Raw genomic sequence first — 26,746 nt, forward strand, 5'->3', positions numbered from 1 at the left:
CACACTGAGCGAGGCCCAGGAAGGCCCAGCCCAGGTCACCCTGCATGGCAGCAGGGTGGCTGCCACAGGCTTTGGTCTCTGCCCCAATTTCAGCTGCATTCAGCAACTTGTGGTACTGAGGACAGGGCACAGGGACCTGCCACACCCCAACAGCAACAGCCAGTGCTCTTTTGGGTGTTTTCCTCCCAAGAAATCACCTTTAGGGGGACAGAGATTTGATTCCAGTCAGAGACTGTAAAGGCAGATGTAGAAACAAAACCACAGAATTAGTAGAATTAGTTTAAGTCCTTTGATTTTATGCAGGGGGTTTATTTTAAAGATTTCTGGGGTGAAGTTGTGTTAGTGCCCATGAGTGGAGAATAAAAGTGCTGTGAGAGCCCCAGGCTGTTTGCCCAGCTCTGTCCTCACTCCTTTCCCCTCCTGGTCCCCTCAGAGTGCAGGGTGACACCCCAGACTGCCCAGCCCCTCTGTACAGTCTGACTGGTGCTGGCATGGTCACACTTCAACAGCAGCAGAGCCAAAGGCACAGGAGAGGGGCTGGGCTGTGGGGAAGGATTTCCCAACCACAGAGCACAGCTCAGAGCTGGGGGGCTGCTCCCACAGGGAAACACAGGCAGCAAAAGCCCCCTCAGCTCTGGGCACAGGAGGAGCTGAGCTGTGTCTGACTAACACACAGCAGGGGTTGGGCTCCTTGTACCATCACAGCTGCTCAGGCCCTGCTCTACCCGAGCTCCAAGGGCCACAGCTCTGAGTCAGTGCCCACCTGAACCACCTCAGCCCCCAGGGGCTCACAGAAACACCTGACTGGGATTCCTGGGGGAACCTCCAGTGGCACATGGCCCAGACACAGTGGGGAGAGGGTGCAGAGTCCCTGGGGGAGCCACCTGGGGACTGAGAAACATTCCAAGGAATTCATCATTGGGGAAGGAGATTTTAGTCTGATTTTTTAACAGGGTGTTGCCACTGCAAGGTCCTGCCAGACTTGCTCTGCTGAAGCTCTTCACCAAGTTCCTATTTGCAAAAAGTTTGAGATTAATGAATCCAGAGCTCAGGGGAGGGGGACAGTGGGTGGCTCCTGCACTCAGCCCAAGCCAAGAGTGTTTGGCAGCTCAGAGTGACGGGGCTGAGCACCCACGAGTGCAGGAAGAGCCCCCTGCTGCCAGCCCCCAGCCAGCTGCAGGACAAGAGCTGGGAAGTCCCTGGTCATTCCCAATGTCCCACGTGGGCAGGTCACCAAGGGCTCAGAGCACAGGAAGAGGCCATGCCCAGAGGAGAGGGCTCAGCAGCCACATCTTCATCCCAGCCAGTCCAGGTCATCGTCATCATCGTCACCGAAGAGCGGCGCGGGAGGGGGACGCCCCTTCATGCTCTGCAAGGCACAGCAGAGGGAACCTGCTCAGCCCCAGCAGCTTCCTGGCATTTCCTAATCACCACAATCACCTGGCATTTCCTAATCACAAACTGCTCTGCAATCTCTGCCAGCTCTGAGGAGCTGGGAACAAGAAGCCTCATTACCCAAGTTTTTATTTCTCATGCGATGGTTCACTGTTCAGATTAGGTTTAGATTAGATAGCAGGAAAAAATTCTTGCTGGGAAGGAATGTAAAGCATTGGCACAGGCTGCTCAGGGCAGTGTGGAGTCACCAGCCCTGGCAGTGCTCAAAAAGTGGGTTGATGTGGTACTTGAGGACATGGTTCAGTGGTGAATGCTGCTACATGGATGGCTGGACTTGATCTTAAAGGTCTTTTGCAACCTTGAGGATTCTATGGTTCTATGATTCGAGGCTAAAAAGGACTGGAGAGGGGCCAAACACTAAAACCCTTCAATTAACCTGGCAAGTCTCACCGATTTCATGCCAGCTGGAGTCTGTCACCACTGCCTCAGCCAGGCCAGCCCCTCCCAGCTCAGTCACCCACCCCAGATGCTCCTGATTTACACAGGGAATGGATGGGGAGCCCTGGGCTCAGCCAGGCCCCCACTGCCACAGGAAGGATGTTACAGACAAGCTACAGACCATGCCTCAATCAGAGCAAACACCCAAATACATACCACCTCCTCCTCATCCTCCTCTTCTGAGGGAACTTGAGGCTTCAGTGGTTTAGGAGATGCTGTTTCAAAGAAGTTGTCATCCTCAAAGAGGCTGCAAGGAGATAAAGAATGAGCAGCTGGCTCTCAGAGGATGGCATTTGCTTTTACAAGTTCTGTTACTGAGAGATGGCAAAGCTTTGTCACTGAGGGAAGCCTTTGTGGCAGGTACTGTACAGCAGTGCAGGGCAAGTCTGGGACCTGGCAGGCACCAGGATCACTGCACAGGAGCTGCACACTCCCCTGGGAATGTTCTCCACTGCCTCCAGCAGACATGAGGCTGCTCCCAGTGGAATGTGCCTTGGGCAGCCTGGTCTGTGCCAGCTCCTGGCTGGTGTCACCCAGTGCCAGCCCCATGGGGGGGCTGCAGCCCCAGCCTGTGCTGTCCTGCAGCAGGGACACACCTGGGCCAGCTGCTGTCCCAGCCCCATGTCACCCTGGCACCCAGCACCCCCCTCACCTGGAATGTGTGTGCCTGGGGCTGGAGCCCAGTTCCTGAGATCCTGGAGCTTCTCCCAGGACAGCTGAGCCTGGCTCTGCTCTGCTGGACACTGAGGCAGGTTCCTGCTCAGAGCCAGCTCCATCCCAGGGGTCTGTGCCATTCCCCTCCTCCCCATTTAAGGGAGGAGGCTCTAAACCTCCCCCAGCCTCCTCTGCCTTCTGCTCCACAGCTGGACATGCTGGAGGTGCTGCCTCATCCCCCTCTCCTGGCTTGGCTCCTGGAATAGAAGGCTCAGCTGATCCTGGAACAGAAGGCTCTGCAGCTGCTGCCTGCAAAGGCACAGCAGAGGGATCCTGTTCTGGGCCAGCCTTCCTGATGGGAACACTGTCCAGCCCCTGCTCCAGCCCAGGAACAGGAACAGGCTGCCCTGCAAGCACAGGCTCCTTCTCAGCATCCAGGCTGGAATCAGCTGTGGGAGGCAGACGCTCCTCCTGAACCTTCTCTTCCTCTGGCATCCCACTGCTCTGTGTCTCCTGCTCCTGCTCAGGAGCTCTGGGCCCAGCAGGGTGAGGAGCAGCCTGGCCTTGCTGCTCAGGCTGCAGGGAGCCTCTGGTCACTTCCCCAGGGTCAGCTGGGGCTGCAGGGCTCTGTGCTGGGCTGTGCTGCAGGGGCTCTCTGTGCTCAGTCTTTGCTCCAGGTGATCCCTCCTGTCTCCCTGCTCCTGTGCCACATTCCTCATTTGCACTGCCATGCTCTGGTTTCTCCTGCTGCCTGTTGAGCAGCTGCAGTGTCACAGTCTGGAAAAGGGAGTAGAGAGAACACAAGTTACACCCTAAATACAAACCATCACAGATCCCTGAATCACCTCCTCCTACCAGGCTGCTTTGCCACCCACAACAAATCCTCCTTCAGTTATTTCAGTCTCACAGCACAGATTGGAGGTTTCAGCCCAAGGCTCTCTCTCCTTTCTCACCACTGCCATACCTTGATAGTGTTCATGACCACCCCCAGGACTGTCCTGCCACTGTACATCTCATCCAGCTCAAATTCACCCCGAAGAGACTGAAATACACCATTCATTATCTTCTTTACCTGCAAAAGAGCATGACAGGAAACAGATACACAATTCATTAGCATGTGAAGCACTGCACTCGACACCAGGCACGTCTCCAAGGGAAGGAACAATAAATCCAAACACACACAGGTGGTTTTTCAAATAATCTACTTTCCAAACCAGAAATCCTCACCACATCAGGCCACCTTAACTCAGAACCACTCTGTGTGACCCAAACTTATCCCCCCAAACTGAGGCAGGCTGCACAAAGCCAAGGCAGACTGGCACTTCTTTCTTATTTTAGTTTCTAAATCAAAACCTCAAATGTAGAATTTTAATAAGAAATAGAAGTTAGGCAACAAAGTGGGCAGCAGGAAGATGGAGTGAGGCTCTTGACAAGGCATGGAGGGACAGGACTCAGGGAATGGCTCCCACTGCCAGAGGGCAGGGATGGATGGGATATTGGGAATTAGGAATTGTTCCCTGGCAGGGTGGGCAGGCCCTGGCACAGGGTGCCCAGAGCAGCTGTGGCTGCCCCTGGATCCCTGGCAGTGTCCAAGGCCAGGCTGGGCAGGGCTGGGAGCAGCCTGGGACAGTGGGAGGTGTCCCTGCTCATGGGAGGGGATGGAATTGATGAGCATTTAGGTCTCTTCCAACCCAAACCATTCTGTGTGACCATGACTCTAGGATTAGATCCCATCCCTTCTTCCTCTGTGGACTGTTACTACAAACACAGTGCTCTGTGGGGAAAATTAAGTTTTTCCTTCTTATGTCAGTTCAAAGGGAAATAATTCAAGGTAAACCCATTTGTTCAGGAAGGAGAACTCCTGGAGGGTCAGGCTCACTTGCTCAGTGTAGTCTGCAGGGGAAGATCCATCCTGATCCTTGCGCAGGTCTCGCAGCCGTTCCTCGTAGCGAGCCCTCAGTGCCCCCACGTCTGCCTGCAGGGCTGAGAACTGCCAGGGGAGAGGCACCCTCAGAGCTGCTCCCCACACCACAGCCCCACCACAGGGCCACCTGGCCAGGGCTGCAGTGAGGCACTAACTCTGAGAGGGGTTTTAAGCAAGGCACAAAAGATTGGGCTCAAAGAAACAGCACCAAAATAAGGACAGCCAAGCCAGCCTTGGAGAGTCACAGCTGTGTCATCAGCTCCTCAAGTGCCACCAAGAATAGGTAGGTGCAGCATCACTGAGATTCCAGTGAAATGAAGGCTGGGTCTCATTATTGGGCCTGTTCTGGTTTGCTGGAAGCCACGTGAAATTATCCCTTCCCCACCATATTCTGGAACTCCCATCCCTGTTATTCTGGACTAGGCTGAGGCTGGTGTTCCCTGCACTCCAGTTCCCATCCAGCTGCTGTATTGTTCCTTTACCTTCTCTTGGATAGGCTCCAGCTCCTCCAAACGTTGCTGAGCCTCAGACAATTTTTGCTCCTCTGCTTTTTTCGAGTGTTTGAGAGCTGTGAGCTGAAACACAAGAAGCAGAGCAGGTCCAGCCCCTGGCAGTGTCACCCACTCCAAGCAGCCACTCAGGACAGTGCAGGGAAGTGGAAGTTGTAGCTGTTGTTGCAGTTCAGCACTATCAGCACCTTGGCTCTCCCTCCTCCATAATAAACCCAACCCAACCCCTGCACCTGCAGATGGCTGAGATCAAGCTTCACAACAGGCAGGGAGTTAAAGTCAAGGCCCATTTAGGTGGGAGAAGCCTGTTGGTTACAGCTGCTGGTGTTTAGTGCCCATTACAGCAATGAAGAACAGCTCTTTACCTTCTCTTCCAGCTGGGCCACCTGGTGCTGCAGGGAGTCCCTCTGCTCACACAGCTCCTGGCACTGCCGGGCGTGCTGCTCCTTGGCTGCGGCCAGGGCACGCTCACACTTGGCTTCACACTGGGACTCCAGCTCTGCCTGGATCACTGACAGCTGCCCATGGCACAAGAGACACCATCAGGAACACACACACACAGATCTGTGTTTGCACAGGAGGTGAGAGCCAGGGCTGGACACCCAGAGACAGAATGCTGCCACCAGCTCACACCCACACCTCTCACTTCAGCTCCATCCACAAAACCCCAGGCTGGCCAGATTTCAGACCTCTTGGCATAATTCTAAACAACCTTTCACTCCTCACAAGTCTCACACTCTTGTCTGTACTACAATCTCAATTTGGTGCCTCTCCTTTCCTCAGTTTGACACTAACCCATGAATTCAAGCAGCTAATGCTTTCATTCTTCCCCTAGCTGACCATTTTCACATTATTTCCTGCCTGTAGGCTCCCACAAGCCCCCCAGACCTGGAGCAGCATCTCCCCTGAGTCCCCACCTGCTCTGCTGCTGCCTGGTCAGTCGAGGTCCGGGCCTTTTTCAGGAGCTGCCGGAGCTTGTCCAGCTCCTGCTGGTACGACCTGCGAATTTCCTCCATCTCCTCCTCTGCCTGAGCTCTCTCTGAGAGGGATTTCTTCTTCCTCTCTGCAAGATTCTGCAGCACAGAACATGACACAGAATAGGCCAGACTGCACCAAAGCAGCTTTTCTCCCTCAGGCAGAAGGAAGTTCTTTGGGCAGGGAACTTCATCACTTGAAATCAAGCTGAGGCTATCTCAGAGGTAAGGAAGGTTGACACATTACTGGGTAAGATATTAAATAAATAAATAAGAAATTTAAAAAAGTAAATAATAAATTAATAATAATTACTAATAAAAACAAACAATAATCAACAAGTAAATAATAATAATAAATAAGTAAATAATGATCAATAAGTAAATAATAAATAATAATGACTAATAAAAAAACAATAATCAATAAAAATAAAATTTAAAAAATGAATTAACATAAGCACAAAGGCCCCACCAGCCTGCAGATGAGTCAAGATTTACTTAACATACATATTTAAAAGCAAGAACCTTTGGTTTTTGGGTTAACCTTCAGTAAACAACTGAAACTCTGTTGCTGGCACTGGACATACCCTTTCCAGAGTCTCCTTTTCCACCCTCAGGTCTGTCAGCTCTTCCTCCAGTGCTGCAATTTTCATATCCAGCTGTTTGCGGCTCTGCTTCTCAGCCTTGAACCTGCTCTGAGTGTCCTGAGAGGCTTCCTGGAGCTCTGCAAACAAAACCCCCATTTCCCTGTGAGCTTGGGTGCAACTCCTGCTGCAGGGGAGCACATTTTGGGGGCTGATGGGGAGGAACAGATTCTCCTGCACAGTGCAGTCAACAACCCCACTTGTGCCTGCAGCGGGGACTAGAATTTATCAAGAGCAGCCTGCTCCAGGACTTTGCAACCATTTCTGTGAAGACATTTTTCCCAATATCCAACCAAAATTCCCCCTGGCCCAGCCTGAGGCCATTCCCTCTGCTCCTGTCCCTGTTCCCTGGAGCACAGCCCGACCCCCCTGGCTGTGCCCTCCTGTCAGGAGCTGTGCAGAGCCACAAGGGCCCCCTGAGCCTCCTTTGCTCCAGGCCTGGGCCCCTTTCCCAACCTCTCCTCGTGGTCCAGCCCCTCAATGTCCTTCTTGTCATGTGGGGTGCAGAAGTGACCCCAGGATTCAGGGTAGGGCCACAGCAATGCCCAGCACAGAGGAATGAATGAACACCTGTCCTAGATTGCAAGGCAAGGTGTGTTCTATTGCCATCTGTTAGAGCTGGGGCAGTTCTCCTCTGTTCATTGGGCAGTTTTCTTTATCTCTTCCACAAACCAATCCTCCCTCTGGGAAGATATCACCTGTTAATGGGCTACTGATTGTCCCTGCATGACTGATAAAAATTCCATCATCCCATGGGGAGATGCTCTGCCCAGAGGGAGCAACCAGGCATTCCTACCTGGATACAATCTGAGATTCTCGGACACCATACACAGCCTTTCCACTGGATTCCCAGAGGAGCAGCTGCCTTTTCCACTGGATCTTCAGAGGAAAACTCCACCCTTGTCAAGGATCCCTGCTCCAGCAGAACCACAGCTGGCACTGCAGGAGGGCTGCAGCCACAATTCCAATTGGACTGCTGCCAACACCCTGACCCACGGGGTGTCAGGTTGTATTCTGACTCTGTCAGTGTTGTTCCATATTACTGCACTTGTTTATTTTATTTTTATTTTCTTCCCTAATAAAGAACTGTTATTCCTGCTCCCATGTCTTTGCCTGAGAGGCCCCCCCTAAATTTCAACAATTCAGAGGGAGGGGATTTACAGTTTCCAGGTCAGGGGAGGCTCCTGGCTTTTCAGACAAAGACAACACTTCAGGTTTATCTCAGCTTTCCATCCACTGGAGCATCTCTGGCTGCTCTACAGGATGTTGGACAGAAAAGCCAAGGTGATTGTTCTACAAAAGGCATCCCTTTAACAGGATGTTTTTGTTTGTTGAGTCATCCCACTCTGCCTTCAGTGGTGACAAGGATGCACATCCCTCAGATATTTCAGAGCACCCATACCCTTCTTCCATCCCCTGTGACTGATCCAAGGGAAAGCAGGAAGATACACCAGAAGACAGGAAAAAACTACAACTTATCAAAGAAAAGAGCCATGAAGGAGCTCCCACCTGCCACCTGTGCCTGCAGCTTGTTGAGCTGGGCCTCCTGTCTCTCTGCATCCTGCACAGCACAGGAGAGCTGCTTCCTCAGGTCCATCTCCTTCTTCTGGTGGGCAGTGAGCTCCAGCTGCAGCTGGGAAACCTGGGCTGTGGCAGCTGCCAGCTCCTCTGCAACTTTGGCCTGGAGCACAAAATGGAAAAGGGATGAAAATGGATGTGTGAGGAAGCAGCAGAACTGTTCTCTCAGGAAGAGCTAGAAAAGGGTTGGATGCCTTATCAGGGACACATCTCCAGAGTGAGGAGGCAACAGTGACTTTTTTGCCATGTCAGTTTTGTCCAGACTGACTAGAAAGCTGCACGAGGTTACCAACAACCTCACCACCACATCAGTTCAACCCAGTGAGTTTTCCTGAAAAGGTTAAATAGGTTTAAGCCTGGTACCAGTGCCTGGTGGCTCTGCTCAGTTTTCAGGCTATGAAAGCATCTATTTGAGTAAAAAGCCTGGGCTCCAACATCTAATTGTCTTCCACAAGCTTACAATCACTGAAGAGCCACTTAAACACAGGCTGGTCCCAGCCAGGAGAGCAGCCTGTCCCCAGAGCACACAGCACGAGGTCACCTTGGCTGCCCATGGGCAAGGCTGGCATTTCCCAGCACAGCTCTCAGTCATTTGGGGACCTGTTTAGATTTAGGATTCCTGAGAGTCAGTGATTCACCCAAAACCAGGCACTAGCACAGCTTGTTAGACAACTTGTAAACAATGTTAGCAGGGGCCCAAGGCACCAAGACAGACACAAAGTCCCATTCCCAATCTGGCTGAGTGACACACAAACTTCAGAGGATGCCCTGCTAAGACAGAATTTGCACAGGGAATCCCTAAACAGCTTCCACACCTCTGCCTATTTTGAGATTCTCAAGAGATTTTTCACAGTCTTGAAACAGGTAAGGTCAGGAGAACTGGATTTTCTCTCTGCTTTATCCCCCTCAGAGAATTCCCTTCACATGAGGACCAACACCTTCTGGCACAGAAGAGCAGAGAGCAAAATTGTTCCAGCTATGGTGATGAGGAGGATGTGCTGACCTGGAGGGCTGGGATACCACACCACTCATTTTAAAGAGGAGGCAGCATTTCAGAGAGGGGCCAAAACCAGATCTGCTTTCCTCCTGTGCTTCCATAAATGTCCCTCTGCTACACTGACTCCTGGCACGCTAAAACCAAACCCCATGGCACACCTAAGGACACCTAAAGGTTATTTTAACCCTGGCCTCTGTCTTTAATGGCAAATAAAGAAAACAAATCTAGGAGATCTCTAGTGTTACTAGATAGAAGTTTCAACGGAGGATGCTTCATGTCCACAGCTCAGCTCCAGCCTCCAGGCACCAGGAATCCTGGGTGACCTCTACCTGCTCTAACAGTGATCCTGCTCTCCCACGGGAGTGGAACAAGCAGCAATGTGAGAGAGCTCTTGGAAAGGCTCCCCAAGAAAGAGGGGGCCAGTGGGGAGACACTGCCAGTTCTAAAGCCCTTTTCCAGTGAGGGAATCTGTGCTCATCCAAGCTCTGAGACAATTCTTTTCATGCCAATCAGTTTCTAGCTCAAGAGGAAGCTGGGCTGGCACTTCCTAGGGCACACCCATGTAGCAGCTACACAGTCAGCAGACACTGCCTCACCTGGTCCCAGCCCCGATCCACTGGCAGCATGTGCTGGGAAGAGAAAGCAGCAACAGGAAACAGGAAGGGTTAAGAACACAACTGGAAAGGCAGAGGCACTCATCAGCAGAAAAGCAAAATGCTTCATAACAGGAGCCTAAGGCATGCCAGAGAAGCCTTTAAATTACTCCAAGGACTGTAAAAGCTTAGACAGGAAAAGGAAGTGAAGCCTGCTGTAAAAAGAAAGACACTAAAGTTATCCTTAGGGTATGTCACACTCCAGAGCTGGGAGCAGTCCTGGCTGTGACCTGCACTGGAGAGGTGGGGAATTACTTATGGGTCACAAGCCTTCACCTAAAGCTGTGATTTGCTCTGCCAGGGCCAAAGATCCACAACCTAAAGCAGTGAGTAACCAACACCTCAGTGATCCTGGGTACAACCAAATAAATGGAGAGTAAATCTGAGTGTAAACAATGGATAAAGAGCTTCCAATCAATCCTCTTCTCTGGGGATTCAGTGACTGCAGGCCCAGGGCAAGCTGGGCTAGACAAAGGGAAGAGGAAGGAATAGCAGCCTTCATATTTACAGTCAATACTCCCACAGAACCAGGGGCAATCTCCCAGTGCAAGGCAGGGCTTTCCTGGTCTGGCCTGAAGCCTGTTCATGTAACATCATCCCTGGGCACTGACTGCTCAGTCGGGGGGTCCTGCTGAAGATGAGGCCCAAAAGACTCCCGAGGATCTTATACTTCCAAAAGATGACTCCTCCCCAAGTTTGACTGTACCAGCAGGATGCTGTCCTCACTGAGGAGGGAATTCCATTTATTATTTCAGTCTGATTTATTCCTGGTCAGAATCTCTCACACTCCTACATATTGTGGGTGTGCAGCCTGGGCTGGGGGTGGAAAAGCAGCCCCTTCCCTGCCTGCTCTCAGCACTATCAGCCCTTCTCTGCTCTTTACCACCCTTTGGAAACTGCAGTTCTGGTCAGCTTTAGGTGCACCAAGCTGTGGTTCTCACACAGAGGAAGCATTTGTCACTTCACATTTGGGCTGCAGAGAGACAGCTCAGCAGCAGAGCACAGAGCAACACTGGACCTGGTGCAATTTAAGAAGGCAGTGCTTGAGAAAGCAGAGCAGGCACCATGCAATGGCAGAGCCAGAGCAGCACTCCTGGGCTAGGCTGCCCTACAGGGATGGTTCAGGGTATGCAGCCATGCAGAAATGCATTTCACTGGTTTAAAAGCTATTTCCCAACAGCTCCTGTCATAAAAGCACAGAGTGTTACTGGGAAAAACAAACAGCTTCTGATTAGCATTAAAAAAAGCACAAAAGTGCAATGAAGAAAATCCAGTCGGAAATACATTTTTTCTTGTATCCATATTCACTCTATGTGATATATAAATGGAATAAAACTCTTCTGCAACTATCAGTGCAACTAAATAACTGAAGTATTTCCAACTCAAAAGCCCTGTGATACAAAATTCCACAACACACTGGCCACATGTCTACACAGTTCACAATAAATCAGGCACTCTCCTACAAGGTAGCAACATTAAAGTTATGACAGCATGAAATGGTTCCATCTCTGGGATGCTTTGGTCATGAAAGCCATCAAAACCAATTTTTTTTCCCAAAACAAATTCAGAACTGCAGTTGCCTTCTAAGAAAACTGCCTTGACTAACAAGGCCTCAGTTTGTTTTAATGCAAGAACCCTGGCTTTGTTCATGGCACTGTTACCTTCTCCTGCTCTGCATGCAACACTCTTGCCTGTGTGTTCTCGTTTGTGGTCTGCAGGGAGTGGTTCCTCTGCTCCATCAGCAGGTTACTCTGCTCCACATACCTGTGAACAGGGAGACTCTGTGGGATTCCTGCAAACCCAGGGCCAGGAGCCAAGGGCTCACACAGGAAAGGTGACATCCCAAAGCACAGGAGGTCTCTGCTGAATTCATGACAAGTCCCAGACAATCTGACAGGATGTGCTGATCTCAGAGGGGTGGGAGGGCTGTGCCTGGCACAGCAGAGCTTTTATCAGCTGGGATAAGTGCTTCACAGCTGAACTCCACAAAGGGCACCACATCCCCTACAATTTCTTCACCTCACTAAAAAGCCAGCAAAAATAAAGTAACTCCCAGGAGCAGGGCAAGTGTGCTCAAAGACACATGAGGGATTTTGTTCCCCTTTTACACATTCATGTTTACTGTAAATCAGAGTTTTGGGGATAAGCCCTGCAGAGAAGGTGGGAGGAATCTCACACTTTAAATACATTAGAAAAAATTCAAAATATCAGAATATGACTGTCTCCTAACAACCCTCAGTAATGCCCAAGTGTAAGCTGGAGAGTCTGGAATGCAATGAGGCTCCCACCCCTTACCTCTGGTTACGTTCAATCAACTCACTGATCTTCTCATTCTGCTCCTCAATCCGACTGCTCTTCTCAAATATCTCCTGCTTCAGTCTCTCATTCTCCTAAAGCACAGCTCAGCATCAATATTCAGCTTACTCAGATTTCCTTGCAGCAGTTCCTAAACGTTTGTTTTGCACAGAGGCAGGACAGTGGTGATGCTCATCCTTTCTGTGGGAGCAGCCCAGGGAGGCATCTGCCACATTCAGCAGAATCCTGGCACAGGACAGTGGCTGACAAATCACATTCTAGAAAATTTTTTGTCTGGTTGACTTCTTTACCCACAACCCCAAGTTTTTAAGGCTGCTGCTTAGAAAGGCTTCAAAGCATAAAATTAAATGGTGAATAGCAGAAGCAGGTGGTTTCTACAATGCGGTACTTCAGCTGTGAAATCATTCTGCTGAAGGCTGGGGGGTAAATCCATAATGGTTTGAGAAGCTGAACTTCTCCCACATGAACCTTTTGTCAAAGTCCATTAAATACCCACAACTCTGACTCAGAAAATACCCAAACCCCAAAATGCTGAGAGGAGCTTTTTGCAGGGGGAAAGAGGGATGGAAATCATTGTAAGTCTCATCCTCATTCTGACCACAAAAAACCAGAAGCCATGGGAGGCTGGACATTTGCTCTCCTTAGGGATACTGAGAGCCCAACTGCTGATGGCAGTGAAAGCAGCTGGCCATGCTCACCTGGATGATGCGCTGGATGTTGCTCATGATCATGGAGGCTTCCATGGTGACAGAGGAGATGCCAGGCAGCAGGGAGCTGTTAGCAGTGCTTTGCTTCTTCAGCTCCTCCACCTGCAGGGAGAAACAATTCTTAAGCCATTTGAAATGAATTCCTGAGCGCAGGTGAGAGTCAGACACATGCAAAGAGGCATTTCACTGTTCCTCCTGCTCAGCTGCAGGGAACAGGCCCTAAAACAAGTGTGACACCTCCCAGAGGGCAGGGAATCCTCCAAACAATACATTGCATGATATTCAAGACAGTAAGATAGCACTTTTCCCCAAGCCTAAACTTTGTTTTTACACAAGCAGCTGAACTACTACCACTTGAAGGTGTGATAATATTGGAATTTTACTCATTTACTGTATGCAGGCATTTAAATAGAGCCAACTGCTCTCAGCACACCTGGAGAGCAGAAAGTTCCTGGGCAGGCCATACCTGGGCACCCAGGTGATCCATTTGGCCCAGCTGATCCATTTTATCCATACCTGGGCACCCAGGTGATCCATTTGGCCCAGCTGATCCATTTTATCCATACCTGGGCAGCCAGGTGATCCATTTTATCCATACCTGGGCAGCCAGGTGATCCATTTTATCCACGACTTTGCTCACAGCCAGTCGGATTTCAGTGTTGTGCTGCCGAGCTTCTGTCATCAAAAAGGAAGTGACATCTCCAGGGGCTTGAAGGGAAAGGAGAGAGATTTACAGTGACAAGGGGAAATACCTGCAACAGAGACACAGCAAAAGCTGGGTAGCATGAAGCCTACCACCAGCAAAGCCCAGAAATTAAAAGGACATGGTATTTGGAAAATTAATAATGTAGGTATTTCCCAAATAACCTCAACAGGCAGGTTGGACTACAGGAAATTCTTGAGCCATGTGACAGCTCAGCTCAGCAGCAAAGCCCCCAGACACACCAGAGGGACAATCAAAGCAGAGGCTCAATCAAACCACAGCAGTGAGGGTCAGTTTTTAAAACTGCACTGCAAAAACAGGCTCCAAGAAAGGCTCAGTTCACTCAAGACTTCACCAACTGGGATGACTTAATGGTTCTTTAAATGCCTCTGGGCCCTCCTAGGTTTTGCCATTTCCAGTTCAATTCTCTCCCTGGCTGGTAATTTTAATTATAACTGGAAGCACCATCTACCAAATTCCTTTAATAATACCCAGCCTTAGGAAGACACAGAAATTCCAGCCCCTTTCACACTGCACAAAGCTCTTCAAGGTAAGAAAGAGATGAGTGTTTATTGGGAAGTGCTTGACCCTATTTGATATTAGAAAATCAGCATTTGTGGAACAGCAGAGTGCTACCACAGCCATAAACCATCATCACCAACTGTTTACTGCAGGAGCTGCAGCCCTCTGAGAAGCAGGTACCCTTTAAAACATACCTTGGTAAGGAGCAGGATACATCTGACCCACAGGCTGGAGCTGAGAGGCAGATGCAGCAGTTTGGGGGTAAGCAAATGCCACTCCTGGATATGCCTTGCAGGACAAATTCAATAGGTTAGAATGTGTTTTGCTATTTCCCCATGTCCTCACAGTTTCATATTTTTTGAAGCCCAAGAGCAACGATGAGGTTTAGAAAGAAAAAAAATCCAAGAATTAAGGAGTTGGAAAGTCAAAATACACAACAGTAATTGTGAAAGAAAATAATACTGCTCTTTTGACAGTTAATTAGTTCCCACCTTCATTCAAATTTCAGCAAAACTGTGTCATCCTACATTTGTGAGAGTCAGATCAGCGTGTGAACAGCTCCCTCTGATGTTAATTTGAACACAAGGTTATTTCCTAAAAGGAGCTCAAAAAGCACAGCACAACTTGATTACAACTTTACTGCTCATTGCTGAGGAACTTGGAAGTTTTTGTTGTACCCACTACAAAACCAGGTATTAACAGAGCCTGGTTCATCCTTAGTTTAAGAACCCATCATAAACAGAAAATTGGCCCTTTTGGAATAAATTTTAACAGGCATATGGTGTAAACCTGAGAATGCCAAAGAGTCACAGGAAACAGCCTGGAATTCTCACCCTTATTTTCAAGTCCTTGCTCCCAGCAATGGAGAAGACTCAGGAGAAAGGACAGAAGTGCCAATATTCTCCTTGATTTCATTTTGGTACCTGAAAGCCCTGTGCTCCTCCAGGCAGAGCTGAATGGGGCTGGATCGTTGCAGGAATTAAAGCAGCAGAAGATACTGAAGGTGCAGCACCAGATGCTTGAGGTACTGAAATGGAAGAAATAAAGTAAGCATGCTATAAAGCAGCTCAAAAGAATTTAATTCACTTAGTATGAAATGGCAAAAAAACCGAACAACAACCAAACCACTGAACAGACAAAAGTTTAACAAAAGCCTGTCTGCAACCTTGTGAAAACTAAATCCAGTCAAGCAAGTGATAATAGGTCAAGAAAACAGTAACTTTTCCCAGAAATCCCACTTCTAGGTCCACTTAAACAACCTCTTTTCATTCAGATATAGCTCTGAAGTTCACTGACACAAGGTGTGACTCAGACTGACTCTGAAGGCTGCTCAGCTGACCAGCAGCTGATGTGACCATTCCATCATGGGAAGGCACATCCAGCCCCATGCTGCCCTTCCTTCACTTGCATTTCCATCATTCCTAGAAGTACTGTTCACTGGGAGAGGATTTGTAACATTCAATTTACCAATCCCATGGCCAATCTCAGTGCCCAGTGACAGGACAGCTCAGGCTCTTCCTCAAGCACAAGACCACAATGAAGAAACACTCCAAGGACTGTCTTGTGCTCCATGGATCATGGCTCATAGATCAGCAAGCCTTATCAGAAGCTTCCACCTCATATTTCAGCTCCTGGAAGGAATCCTCTGTTCCCCCAGCCCCCCTGGAGTGGAAAGGGAGTGCAGCAGCTCCCCAGCACGTTACCTTGTGTGGACACTGTGGGCAGCACTGCCTGAGCAGGCTGGGAGGGTCTGGTTGAAGCCACTGGCTGTGTTGTCCCTCTCAGAGTGTTGGGATCCTAAAAACATTTCTGCATGTTACAAGAAACACCAAAGAACAAGGCAGCAGCCTGAGCCCAAGGTCACTTGAGACAAGGTGCTACCCCAGGAACCCAAGTGGGACCTTTCTGTCACAGAACCAGAGCAGATTTCCCTGGGCAAGGGCAGAGCCACTGCTACAGATCCCACTTCAAGCAACCCCCAGTGTAGGAAAAGCAGTGAAAGAGTCACCCTGCTGTGGCTCGTACCTCTATTTCTGAGTCACTGGAGTCCAGCTGGCTCCCTGCTGTCCCAGCAAGGAAAGGCAGCATGGGCTGTCCCATTTTGGCCATCCGAGAAATCAGCTTTGCCTTTGCCACATCTGGGTTCTAAAAGAAACATTTAGTTACTCTCCCTTTGTCTCAGCCCAGGCTTTTGGGGTATTACAAACACTTCTAAACCTCAGACTGAGTTTTGATTCAATTTTTCAATGACTGTGTGAAAATCTGCTCTTCAATCCTGGTTCTACCTTGTGTGCTTGTTAATCTGGCTTGTTTCATGTATCCTCTTTCTGGGATGACAGTGCTGTCACTACAGAGGAAAATCTATCCCTGCACAAAACAAACATGAAAATGTGTGAGTCCAGGAAGCTGCTTAGCAGCTTTCTCTGTCTGGAGGCACAAAGTCTTCTCATGCAGCTCTATAAACTTATCCTGAATGGCCCAATTCCTTTGTTATCTATTTTAAATTTGTCCATTTATCTCAAAAGACAATCAGCCTTGTGAACATCCACATGGTCAAAGTCACTTTCATTTAAGAGTAGGAACTGGGGCTGGGGTTCCTCACATCCTGGTAATCACAGAATCAGAAAGGCTGGAAAAGACCTTTAAGGTCATGAAGTTCAACCATTAATCATGGAGTCCAACCATTAATTCCTACAAAAACAAGGCCCTAAGCTGCTGTAAGGTGAACATTCCAGTGTCTTGCATGATGCTCACTTTATCTTCAGCAGTACCCAATGCTTAAAGTGAAAATAGGCTTCTCTACTCAGGCTTCAAGTTCAGAGAAGGCAGCACTTACTGCAAGCTGCTCACTGATGGAGTTGGACTTGGCCCGGACAGCTGGCTCCCTGCAAAGCCAAACAGGAGTGGAGATCAGCCAGGAGCCATTCAGGAGCCAACGCTCTGGATTTATAAATACTGTTAAATACACCTCTCCCTAGGAAAGCTGGTTTCTCACATCATGAGCATTTCCTTTAGCCCACAGTCCTGGAACAGTCCTTGCAGTGTTATCTGTAGATATGCTCAGGATACCACTGTGGCCCATTGGAACAGTTGATCGTAGAAAGATAATTTTGTTGATTGCTTTAACAACCATGTTCTGGTATAAATAATTTTAACCAAGTCCAATAAACTACTTATGGCAACAAGAGCAGCACTTACTTGGACTCCCTAAAAAGGGTGACTGACCCATCTAATTCCAGGAACAGAACATTGTTAAGGTTGGAAAATACATCTAAGATTGAGTCATCAACCACTAACCCAGCCCCAGCATGTTCAGCACTAAACCCCATCCCCAAGTGCCACATTTGCATTCTTTGAACACCTCCAGGGATGGTAACCCCACCCTGAGCAGCCTATGCCAATGCCTGACCATTCTATCAATGGAGGTTTTCCTAATATCCAGCATAAACCTCTCCTGGAGTAACTTAAGAGGTGATTTCCTCTCCCCAGCCACTTATTACCTGGGAAAAGAACCCAAGCCCACCTGGCTACACCCTCTTTTCTGGGAGTTGTGGAGACTGAGAAGGTCCAAACTGATGCCAATGATATCAGCTGAGGTGAGACAGCTGCTGGAGCAGCACCCACACAGCTCAATCCCACTGGATCTCAGGAATGCTGGAATGATTTCCTTCACTGGAGCCCATTCCAACTACTCTAATCTGTAATTCAGCACTCAGGCAGAAAATTCCAGTGAGTCCTGTTAGCAAGCTCTGCTCTGCCACATGGAGGGCACTGAGCTGGCACAGAGGCCCCACATTTGCCAAATGATGTATCAGTGCTGGTGGGCATCACCAGCATTATCACAGAAAGCTGTTCAGGCCATGCTGCCTCTTACCCAGGCTTTGGAGGGATGGTGGAGGGAGGCACTAAACCAGAGTCTGAGGAGAAGCCATCTGAGCTGGGAACTGGAGAAGGTGTAGGGGAATCCCTTGAACTGACACTCAGCCCATCTGAACCAGAGCACTCCTTTGCCAGCTTCACCTTAAAAAGCATGAAGCAAAAAAAAGAGATGTTTTTCTGGGTTTCTGTAAAAATTGTCATCAATTTATTTGTGATGCCACTGCCTGTGGAGCTCCTGCACTTCAAGGAAAAGCAGCCAATTGATTCAGAGCTGGAGAAGCTGAGTCTTTACATCCTCTCATTCCTCCCACAGTATTCTGTATTCCCAAGTGACTCACAAATAAGACAGCTAAAAGATCCCAAGACAGTAACAACAGACAAACAGCCTTGAGGGATTTTCTGGGTTTAGGGCTCTCTTTAGGGTTTGTTTGTTTGTTTGAATTAAAGATACACACCTTGCTGAGGTTTCTAACAGTTTCTGAGCTGGAGTTCTCACACTACCAGCAGGTTCCCCCCCTTGCAGTCACAAAGCAGATGGAAACCAAGCACTTGGCAGGAGACACTCACCCGCCTGACCTCCACCTCAAACACCAGAGTGGAGTCTGGAGGGACTCGAGCAGCCACGCCCTGAGCCCCGTAGGCCCAGGCTGGAGGAATGATGAGGAACCTTCGCCCTCCTTTCTTCATGCCCAGCATTCCTTCTTCCCAGCCCTTTGGTGTGTACAGGTAACAGAAGAGAGAGCAACACTTGGATCAATGCCATTATTTACCTCCATCACAACAACTTCAACTTCAGGCAAAGGTTCCAAAACATATAGAGAGATTCTTGCAAAATCCTGTTTATTTCCAATGTGCAGCCTAAACCTTTGTCTTGCCACAAATCCTGGCAGTCAGTTGTAAACCCCAGTGTTAACTTAAGAATAAAGATGCAGCTCCACAACACAGTGGCAAACTCACTCAGCATTCTGAGGGAGAACTGGACTCCAAAGAGATCTGAATTGCTCTGGTTAGATTTACAAGGCAACCAAAGAATATAGTTGTGATGAGGAACATGAAGTCAGAGCAATGCAAACTGGCCAAGGGATGCCAGCACTGAACAGGATGGCTCCAACAGCCAGGCAAAATTAGTAAGATACAGGATAAAACAAAGTAGACAAATAGCACACCTTCAATAAAAGACAATTTGTAACAGGTCATATTTGAATTATACAGGTCATACATTAATTACTCAGGTCATGGAAGTGACCTGAACAAAAGCATCTCTGACTCAAACCCTGATTTTATGGGATAACATAAGGGAGTATCACGACACCTGGATGAAAAATTGTTTCCTTTAGAAAAACAATTCCCCAAGAACAAGGGAAATGGATGAAGCAACTTCCAGGAAAAACAAAGACAATAAAACCCCAGCTCCTGAAAACAGGAAGTTTCCTTTTTACCAAAGAGGACTACTCCTGTCCAACACTGATGTTGAAAAGGAGACTGGGCTCTATTGTGCAAAGCTTGAGTGAGTCACTGTCACAGTGTCACTGTCACAGAGTGTTTGCTAATAAAGGAAACAGAAATAGCAAGTATGAATTACTGCAGATCTTGTTCAGGATTCAAAGCTCTGAGACTTGAATTATTGTAATGAAAGTGCCAGAAGTTGTACCTTGATGACCTTTCCAGAGCCCAGCTTCAGCCGTAGCAGCTTGTCTTTGTTAACATTAGAGTCAAACACCTGAGAGTTGAACAAGAACACAAAATATATGGATTTCCCAATTGTTTCAAGCTTCTGAATGCTGCTTTACACATTCCATAAACTCCCAGGACCTCTGGTTAAATGCTATTTCCCATCCCACTACTACCAAAATTACTTCTCAGCCATAAGACAGAGCTTTAGTCCTGAAGTACAATTTCATGAAGTGAATGATAACTGGAGACTCAGACCTGCTTTAGGACAGGACTGGGTCAAGCAAAACACAACATTAAATATTCATGTGTGAGAGTGCCCACAGAAATTTAAAAGCATTTCAATCACCTCCCCCTGAACATAACAGAATAATAGAAACATTAAGGTTGCAAAAGCCCTCTAAGATTACCAAGTCCAACCATTCCCCCAGCACTGCCCTGTTCACCACCACATCATGTCTCAAGCACCACATCCTGATGGATTTTGAACACTTCCAGGGATGTGACTCCACTGCTGCCCTGGGCAGCCTGTGCCAATGCTCAACAACCCTTTCAGTGAGGAATATTTTTTGTAATGTGCCAGAGTCCCTTGATATTCTATAGGCAATACAGATGACCCCACATACAGTGCCACAAATGCCCAAAGTACACTTTAACATCAACATCAGTACTATGCTGGAGGAGCAGGTTTCTGCCAGGATGTCCCACTCAGCAGCAGGAGGTGGCAGAGGTGTCTTTACCTGTCCAAGCCCGTTGTTCTGGAACAGCCATCCTGTATAGGCAACCTCCAGGGAGTCTCCTCCTTCCACCCCCTGCCCTTCTCCCAGGAGGAGATCCTGGCAGAGGACTGAGTCCAGTGCTGGAGAGCTGTTGCATTTGGCAAGGCACACCTGCAGAGGGAAAGCCTGGCAGTGTCTCTGGCCTTTAATGACAAGTCCCACTCATGAATCTGATGCATTCCTTGCTGTACTGATCCAGCCCACGTTAGAAATGCACTCCCAGGGCATTCCACTGCTGCTGATTAAACACCCTCTGCTCTACAGAACCGCTGATATGCAGCACTTGGGAATATTGAGAAGCAACAGGCTCCCAGCCTCAAAGATATTTGTTTTAATGAACAAAACTCATTGCAGGCTCCTCTCAGATCTGTCTGCATCACAGTTATGCACACACTCAAAGCTGAACTCCAGTGAAAACAAAGCTTGATTTGCCCCTGCTGTAAAGCAGCCATCAGAACTGGCTGGCCCAGAGGGGAGCAGTTACCTGCTTACTGAAATCCACTGCTGCCTTTTCTGACTCAAACATGATGGACCAGTTCTGCCTCTGATCATCATAGAACGTGCTGTAATTGTTGGGCTGAACCTGTGGGAGAGGAAATCACTTCTATCTTAGACATTAAATGAACTAAAAGCCCACATCCAAAAGAAGCTTAAAAATAAGAGCTACTGAAATAAGGCAGGAAGAACCCTGCTGTTCTACTGCCCAAGTTCAAAATTAGCCTTTATTCATGTGATTTCATGGAAGAATTACTGTAACTCAAATATGGGAGCAAATATTAAGTGCTTCCTCCATGCTGCAGTTCACACAGGAAGGTGAAACCTTTCAGAAGCTCCCTTGAAGCCGGGTTCTTTGATATATACTGAGAATTTTTAAGTGAGAGTAATTTACATGTCATAGTTTATTGTATTTAGGCTTCCAGAATTAGTTAGAGAAATCTCTTCCTCCTCACTTCTAAACCCATGTCATCAGAAGTGATTATAAAACCCCTTAACTTTTCAAGCATGTGGTTATAAAAAAGTAGAGAGCAAGGTCTAAGCTGGGACAGAAATTTCATTGTTTTGGAGTGAAATTTCTATCTCTCATACAAAGAAATTTGATGCCATCTGATGACGAGCTAAGAACAGTAAACCACCACATCAATTTTCTGTAAAACTGGCAGAAACCAACTTCCTGAGAGATTCCATTTTAGAGCTCACAATGCTCCAGATTGTTCTCAACAGCAGGAAAATGCTGAGTGTAAATTTTCAGAGAGAAAACATTTCCTTGCTGTCATTTCCTTCTGCTTACTCAGTTGTATTCTCTCAGACACTTAACTCAAAACTCTCAGCAAAAGGAATTTTGCTGGTTTTATCCAGGGCTGCAAACCCCAAACACATCTGTGAGCACAGGTAATAATTTACCTCCTACAGGAGTCTTGGTTTGGAAATCTCCTGAGGAGGTGCTCAGCCAAAGGGAGCTGTCACAGCCTTTTGTGCAATACATGAGGAGAACAGTCACACTGGGACACCTCCTGCTCTGTCACTCACATGTTTGAACTCAAAGTTTTTAAACCAAGGCTTAAGGAAGAATTTTAGAGCCAACCTCGTGTTTGCTGTGATCCAAAAAAAGCTTTTCCAAGCCAGGGTCTCACCGTGAGCACAAAGCCTGGGTGGATCCTTGCAGAGGTGATCTGTTGCTGCTGGCTGATGTAAAGGAGGATCCTGTACTGGATTCCACAAGGAATTAGACAAGGAAAAAGAACAAAAACAGGAACTCAAAACCTCTTCAATTCTAAGGTGCTTTGTCACATGCAGAGCCTAAGGCTCAGTATTTATTTGGCAAAAATACCTCAGCAAAAATACTTAACACAGTTTTGTGACACTTATTAAAACTGGTTTATTTTCAAGGGTTTTATTTAGCAGCAGCAACCAAGCAAGTGAAACTCATTGTTTTATAATAAAAAACATGCTTTAACTAATTCCACATTTTTCACAGTTACAGTGGAAAAAGATGGTGCACTAACCCTTCCAGATACAGAACTCCCCACTCATGGCATCAAACCATCAGAGTCATTTAAGCTGGAAGAGACTGAATGATCCAAGATCACTCCCCCAGCACTGCCAAGGTCACCACTGACCCATGTCCCCAGGTGCCACATCCACAGGGCTTTTAAAACCCCTCCAGGGATGGGGACTCCACCACTGCCCTGGGCAGCTGTGCCAGGCCCTGACCACCCTTTGGGAAAAGACATTTTCCCTCAAGAGGTTTGTGTGTGTAACCTTTGCATCAACCTATTCACACAACACACTGAGTTGAGGGAGTTTTCCAAGCACTAAACAACACAGATATGAGATTTATTGACATATTTGGCTCTACTAAACATAATTATTATGGAAATGTGTTTTCCTTTGTGCACCTGCATTGGACACAGCTCAGTGGTGAACTGGGAGTGACCCAGTGACTGCTCCCAGCTGGATGTAATATCACACAGGCAGCCTGAGGAAAGCTGGTTCAGCTTCCTCCTGCACTGCCTGCCCTCCCCAGCTCCCCCAGAACAACACAGCTCAACACTTCCCAGATCACTGACTCAGGAATTTAGTTACCAAACTAAGATTTATTTTGTTCTTGCCAAAGCAGAAGCAACTTAGTGAGACATGAATGAGGACTTAGGGGATATGAAACATCACAAACATCAACACCAGGGAGGGGTGAGAGTTTTCAAAGCAGCTTGCAAACACACCAATTTACTGGGCACCTCAGTTCTGTGTTCTTCAGGGAACACTTGGGAAGGAAAGATGTTTTTGATACCAAAAGAACAAAACTTAAGCAAAGCATCTCTGTACTGCTGGACAGAATTTTCCTTTATACTCATTTCCACATGCACAAATACATGATCCAGTTATAAAAGACATGCTGAATAAATACCAAAATGACTTCCAGAAACACTGCAAACTATTTCAGGCACGAGTTGTAAGAGATCTTACAAACTCAGACTGCAGGAAAGAAAGATGTCACCAAGGTGGATGGCTGGGCCCCAGGAAAACCCAAGAGGCAGAAAGGCAGCAGGAGAACAACACCAAAAGCAAAACACTGAGAGCTCACAAAAACACCATCTCATAGCAGTGAGCCCTCAGCAGGGCAGAGCTAGGGAAGGAAGTGTCTCTCACCTCTTTGGTGGCATGGTTCCCCACTACAGCTGCTCCATACTTGCCTTGCTTCAAGTATTGCCCATTTGTACTGGAAGATAAGAGAGATATTCAGCTGCACTGCTGCTCCTAAATCAGAATTGCTTAGAGTTCAGATCCCTTTTCCCAGGTATAAAATGTCAGGCAGTCTTGCTTAGCTTAGAGAAATTCCTGCTTGCCCACAGGCAAGAGCACACATAGTGGAGTGAGTTGAAAACTGCTCTCACAGATCCAGGGCAGAAACTTTTCCCCATGATGGTAGCATCAAACAGTTTTAGTGCTCTCACTCTGCTCATGCCTCAATTCTGAAGTGCATGAACCACATCTGACAGAGCCTCTTGAAGCAGAGCAGGATCTCAGCCCAGCAGCCAGGACACAGCTCCCAGGCACAGCCAGACCCAGAGCTTGCTCTTTACCTCAGAACTGCCTCACCCGGAGCTGCAGCGCAGCAACCGAAACTGTTCTTGAGCAGAAACTTCACTGCCTTGCAGCATTCCCACCATGCAGATATGGCTGAAAACCAGTGTCTCTTCCCATTTATCCAGGAATACCCCGCTCTGGGATCAGGGACAGGCTGCAGCAGGGTCACTTACTATCGATAGGCGAGCACCGCCGTGGCCACCAGCACCGAGGGGGCTCCCGAGGCCGCCGGCGCCTTCTGGGGCTGCCCTGTGGGGACAGAGACCAGGGACAGCTCTCAGAGGCACAGCACGGGCTGGGGACACCACCACAGCACCTTCCTTCCCACAAGGAGAAGTAACTCCAGTGGGAATTACAAAGAAACAAAGGCTTGAGTCCCAAATCACCCAGGGCCAGCTGAAAATCCAGGTGCAGGAGGAAAACACCCCTGAGGAAAGCTCAGAGAATTATTTACTCTGCTGCTCCTCACAAGGGCCCTTGTTCTCCCCACACACACGTGCTGCTGAGTGTGTTCCCCATGCTCAAGCCCAGTTACTCACCAGCTGCTGTCTGACCCTTCTTGGGCTGCTTTGGTGCAGTGAACTGGAAGAAATCATTTCCCTGGCTTGAGACTGTTTGATCCAGGCCAAAGAGAGAGGCTAATCTGGCTCTAGAAAGGGAGATAAAACCATTTAACCTTATTTAACATGGGCATTATACATAATGAACACCCTTAATTAGAGGTTCTATCAAATACAAAGTGTTTACCATCTCTTTGGAAGTAAACAAAGGGCTGTAGGTTAAATTGCTTTATGCTAATTAACCATTTAATTTTGAATAGGCAGAACTTGCATATGAAGAGGCTGGGAAAGTGGTAAAATTGTGTTTCATTTCCTCAAAAATTGACTGAAGGTGTAAGAACTGAAAGTACACTAAAAAAAAGAAGTTACTTGAAGCAATGACTAGAACTAGCTTGACATAAAATAGCTGATTCTTACAATAGCCAAAATAAGATGTGACAGAGAAACCACCATTCAGCTCCTGGAGTTTTTTTTCTTTAAATGTCCAGGAAACACATTATCCCTTTAAGTTTTAAAATGGCAGAAACTCTCCCAGCTAAGGGCAGAGGGTTTAATGTTGGAGGTTATTCCTTCAGCATACATTGTTTGCAATTCTACTGCTTCAAGGCCAGTTCCACTCAACCTATGCCTGATATCAAGGGGCAAGGGAATAAAAAACCAAAAGATGACACCACTGCCAGTAAATGCTGTTTAAAAAAATAACTAACTAAAGTTTCTATAGAGAGGATTAGTTTATAATAGAATCTCCTGGAAGGAGGCTATGGAGTGAAACTGCAGCTCTTGGAGCGGCAACAAGTCAGCGATACAAAACCCGGGATGCGCCGCACGCAGACCCGACCCGGGGCGATCCCGGGGAGCGGCCTGGGAGGAGCCAGCGCCGGGAACGGCCCCAAAGCGGCACCGCCAGCACTTCCCACCGCTCCTCATTGAACCGCAAACACCGAGCTCTCTGCCCCGGCGACCCCGGAGCGGCTCCGCCTCCCCCTGCGGGAGGGTCCCCGAGCCAAGCGGGGTCTCAAACCGCAGAGCCCGGCCCCGGGCACAGCGGGGGACGCTCCGAGCCCCGCCGGCAGCCGGACCCGTCCCGGGCTGTCCGTACTGCGCTCCCGCAGCGGGACGGGAGCGGGGCACAGCCCCGGCGGCTCCCCCGGCCCCAGGAGGGCAGCCCCGGTGACAGGAAGGTAGCCGCGTTGACAGGAGAGCAGCCCCGGGCCCGGCTGCATAGGGGGCGGCCTGCCCGCCCTCACGGCCGCGGGCCTTCACCGGGGCCACGGCCCCGCGGCCTGCCCGGCCGCCGCACCCACCCGGCGGCAGAGAGGGGGTCCCGCCTCACCCCCGGCGCTCACCCGCTGGCCGGGGACAGGAAATCGGCGTCGTCCTCCTCGGCCGCCGCGAACATGGCCAGCGACCGCCGGGGCGGGGACGGGCGGGCGGCGGCGGCGCGGCACGGCCGGCGGGGCACGGCACGGGCCGGGGCGGGGCCTCAGCGGCACGGCGTGCGGGGTGGAGGCGCGGCTTAACCGCACCTGGGGCGTGGCTTGCTGGATACGTCATCCGCCGAGTCTTGATGGACACGGCGAAAGGGGCGGGGCTCAGTGGATACGGCCGAGGGCGGGAACTTGGGGGGTTTATGGGTCCCCGGAGGGGGCGGGGCTTGGCGGCGGGGGCGGAGCGAAGGCCGCGGCTCGTGGCGCTCGCGCGGTGAGTGACGGGCGGGCTCGGGGAGGTCTCGTGCCCCCCGCGCCCCCTCCCCCATCCCGGCTGAGGGGCCCCATGGCCGCCCCCCTGCTCCCCTCAGGTCCGGACCTGGGAGCTCGGACCGGGTCCGCCGGGAGCCCGAGGGCATGGGCAGCCCTGGGACGTGAGGGTGGAGGTGCGGGGCGAGCTCGGTGTGGGTGCAAGGAGCGCTCCCCGGGCTCCGGGGGAGGCGCCCAGGCCGGCCCCGCGGTTCCCAAGGTGACAGCGGGCCCGAGCTGCCCTTGCCGTGAGGGAGCCGTGACCCGCCGGGCTCCGGGCTGAGCCGCAGGGCCCGCAAGGCTCCGCTGAGGGCCCTGGGGCTCCGTGGGGCTCGGCCGGGAGGGCTGAGGGCACCAAGGCGCTGTTGTGCTCCAGGTTCTGTCTCTGGGTACCCAAGGGCACCAGCCATGCGCTGTTCTTAACATCCCAACAGTTCCTTGCTGCTGAGCCGCCCCTCTGAAGCA

General features: G+C 49.4%; 2 protein-coding genes across 4 annotated transcripts in view; one reads left to right on the forward strand and one right to left on the reverse strand.

The window, feature by feature from the left end:
• FKBP15 (FKBP prolyl isomerase 15) lies at positions 1–26,010 on the reverse strand. Of its 2 annotated transcripts, XM_030961273.1 has the most exons (29): positions 25,892–26,010; positions 24,525–24,634; positions 24,159–24,234; positions 23,548–23,617; positions 22,032–22,106; positions 20,885–20,983; positions 20,362–20,511; positions 19,602–19,670; positions 18,518–18,661; positions 17,946–18,091; positions 16,908–16,956; positions 16,097–16,216; positions 15,775–15,868; positions 14,995–15,098; positions 14,266–14,359; positions 13,445–13,554; positions 12,838–12,948; positions 12,119–12,213; positions 11,485–11,587; positions 8,105–8,276; positions 6,539–6,675; positions 5,898–6,053; positions 5,346–5,498; positions 4,954–5,046; positions 4,427–4,537; positions 3,512–3,619; positions 2,546–3,324; positions 2,050–2,140; positions 1–1,369 (listed from the first exon to the last, which is right to left on the reverse strand). In XM_030961273.1, the coding sequence occupies exons 1-29, from the start codon at positions 25,942–25,944 to the stop codon at positions 1,295–1,297; spliced, it is 3,747 nt and encodes a 1,248-aa protein (XP_030817133.1). In that variant the 5' UTR covers positions 25,945–26,010; the 3' UTR covers positions 1–1,294. The 2 variants fall into 2 exon arrangements, with proteins under 2 accessions (XP_030817133.1, XP_030817134.1); XM_030961274.1 differs by lacking the exons at positions 24,159–24,234; positions 25,892–26,010.
• Positions 25,447–26,746, forward strand: part of SLC31A1 (solute carrier family 31 member 1) — a 28,687-nt gene continuing 27,387 nt past the window's right edge. Inside the window, exon 1 of one of the 2 annotated variants that reach the window (XM_030961278.1) lies at positions 25,447–25,726. The gene's annotated coding sequence lies outside the window, so the exon portion shown is untranslated. Of the gene's footprint in view, positions 25,727–26,212; positions 26,247–26,746 lie in introns of those variants that run through there. The other variant, XM_030961276.1, reaches the window with a different exon arrangement.

The sequence above is a fragment of the Camarhynchus parvulus genome, chromosome 17 (genome assembly GCF_901933205.1).
Source record: "Camarhynchus parvulus chromosome 17, STF_HiC, whole genome shotgun sequence".
NCBI lineage: Eukaryota > Metazoa > Chordata > Aves > Passeriformes > Thraupidae > Camarhynchus > Camarhynchus parvulus.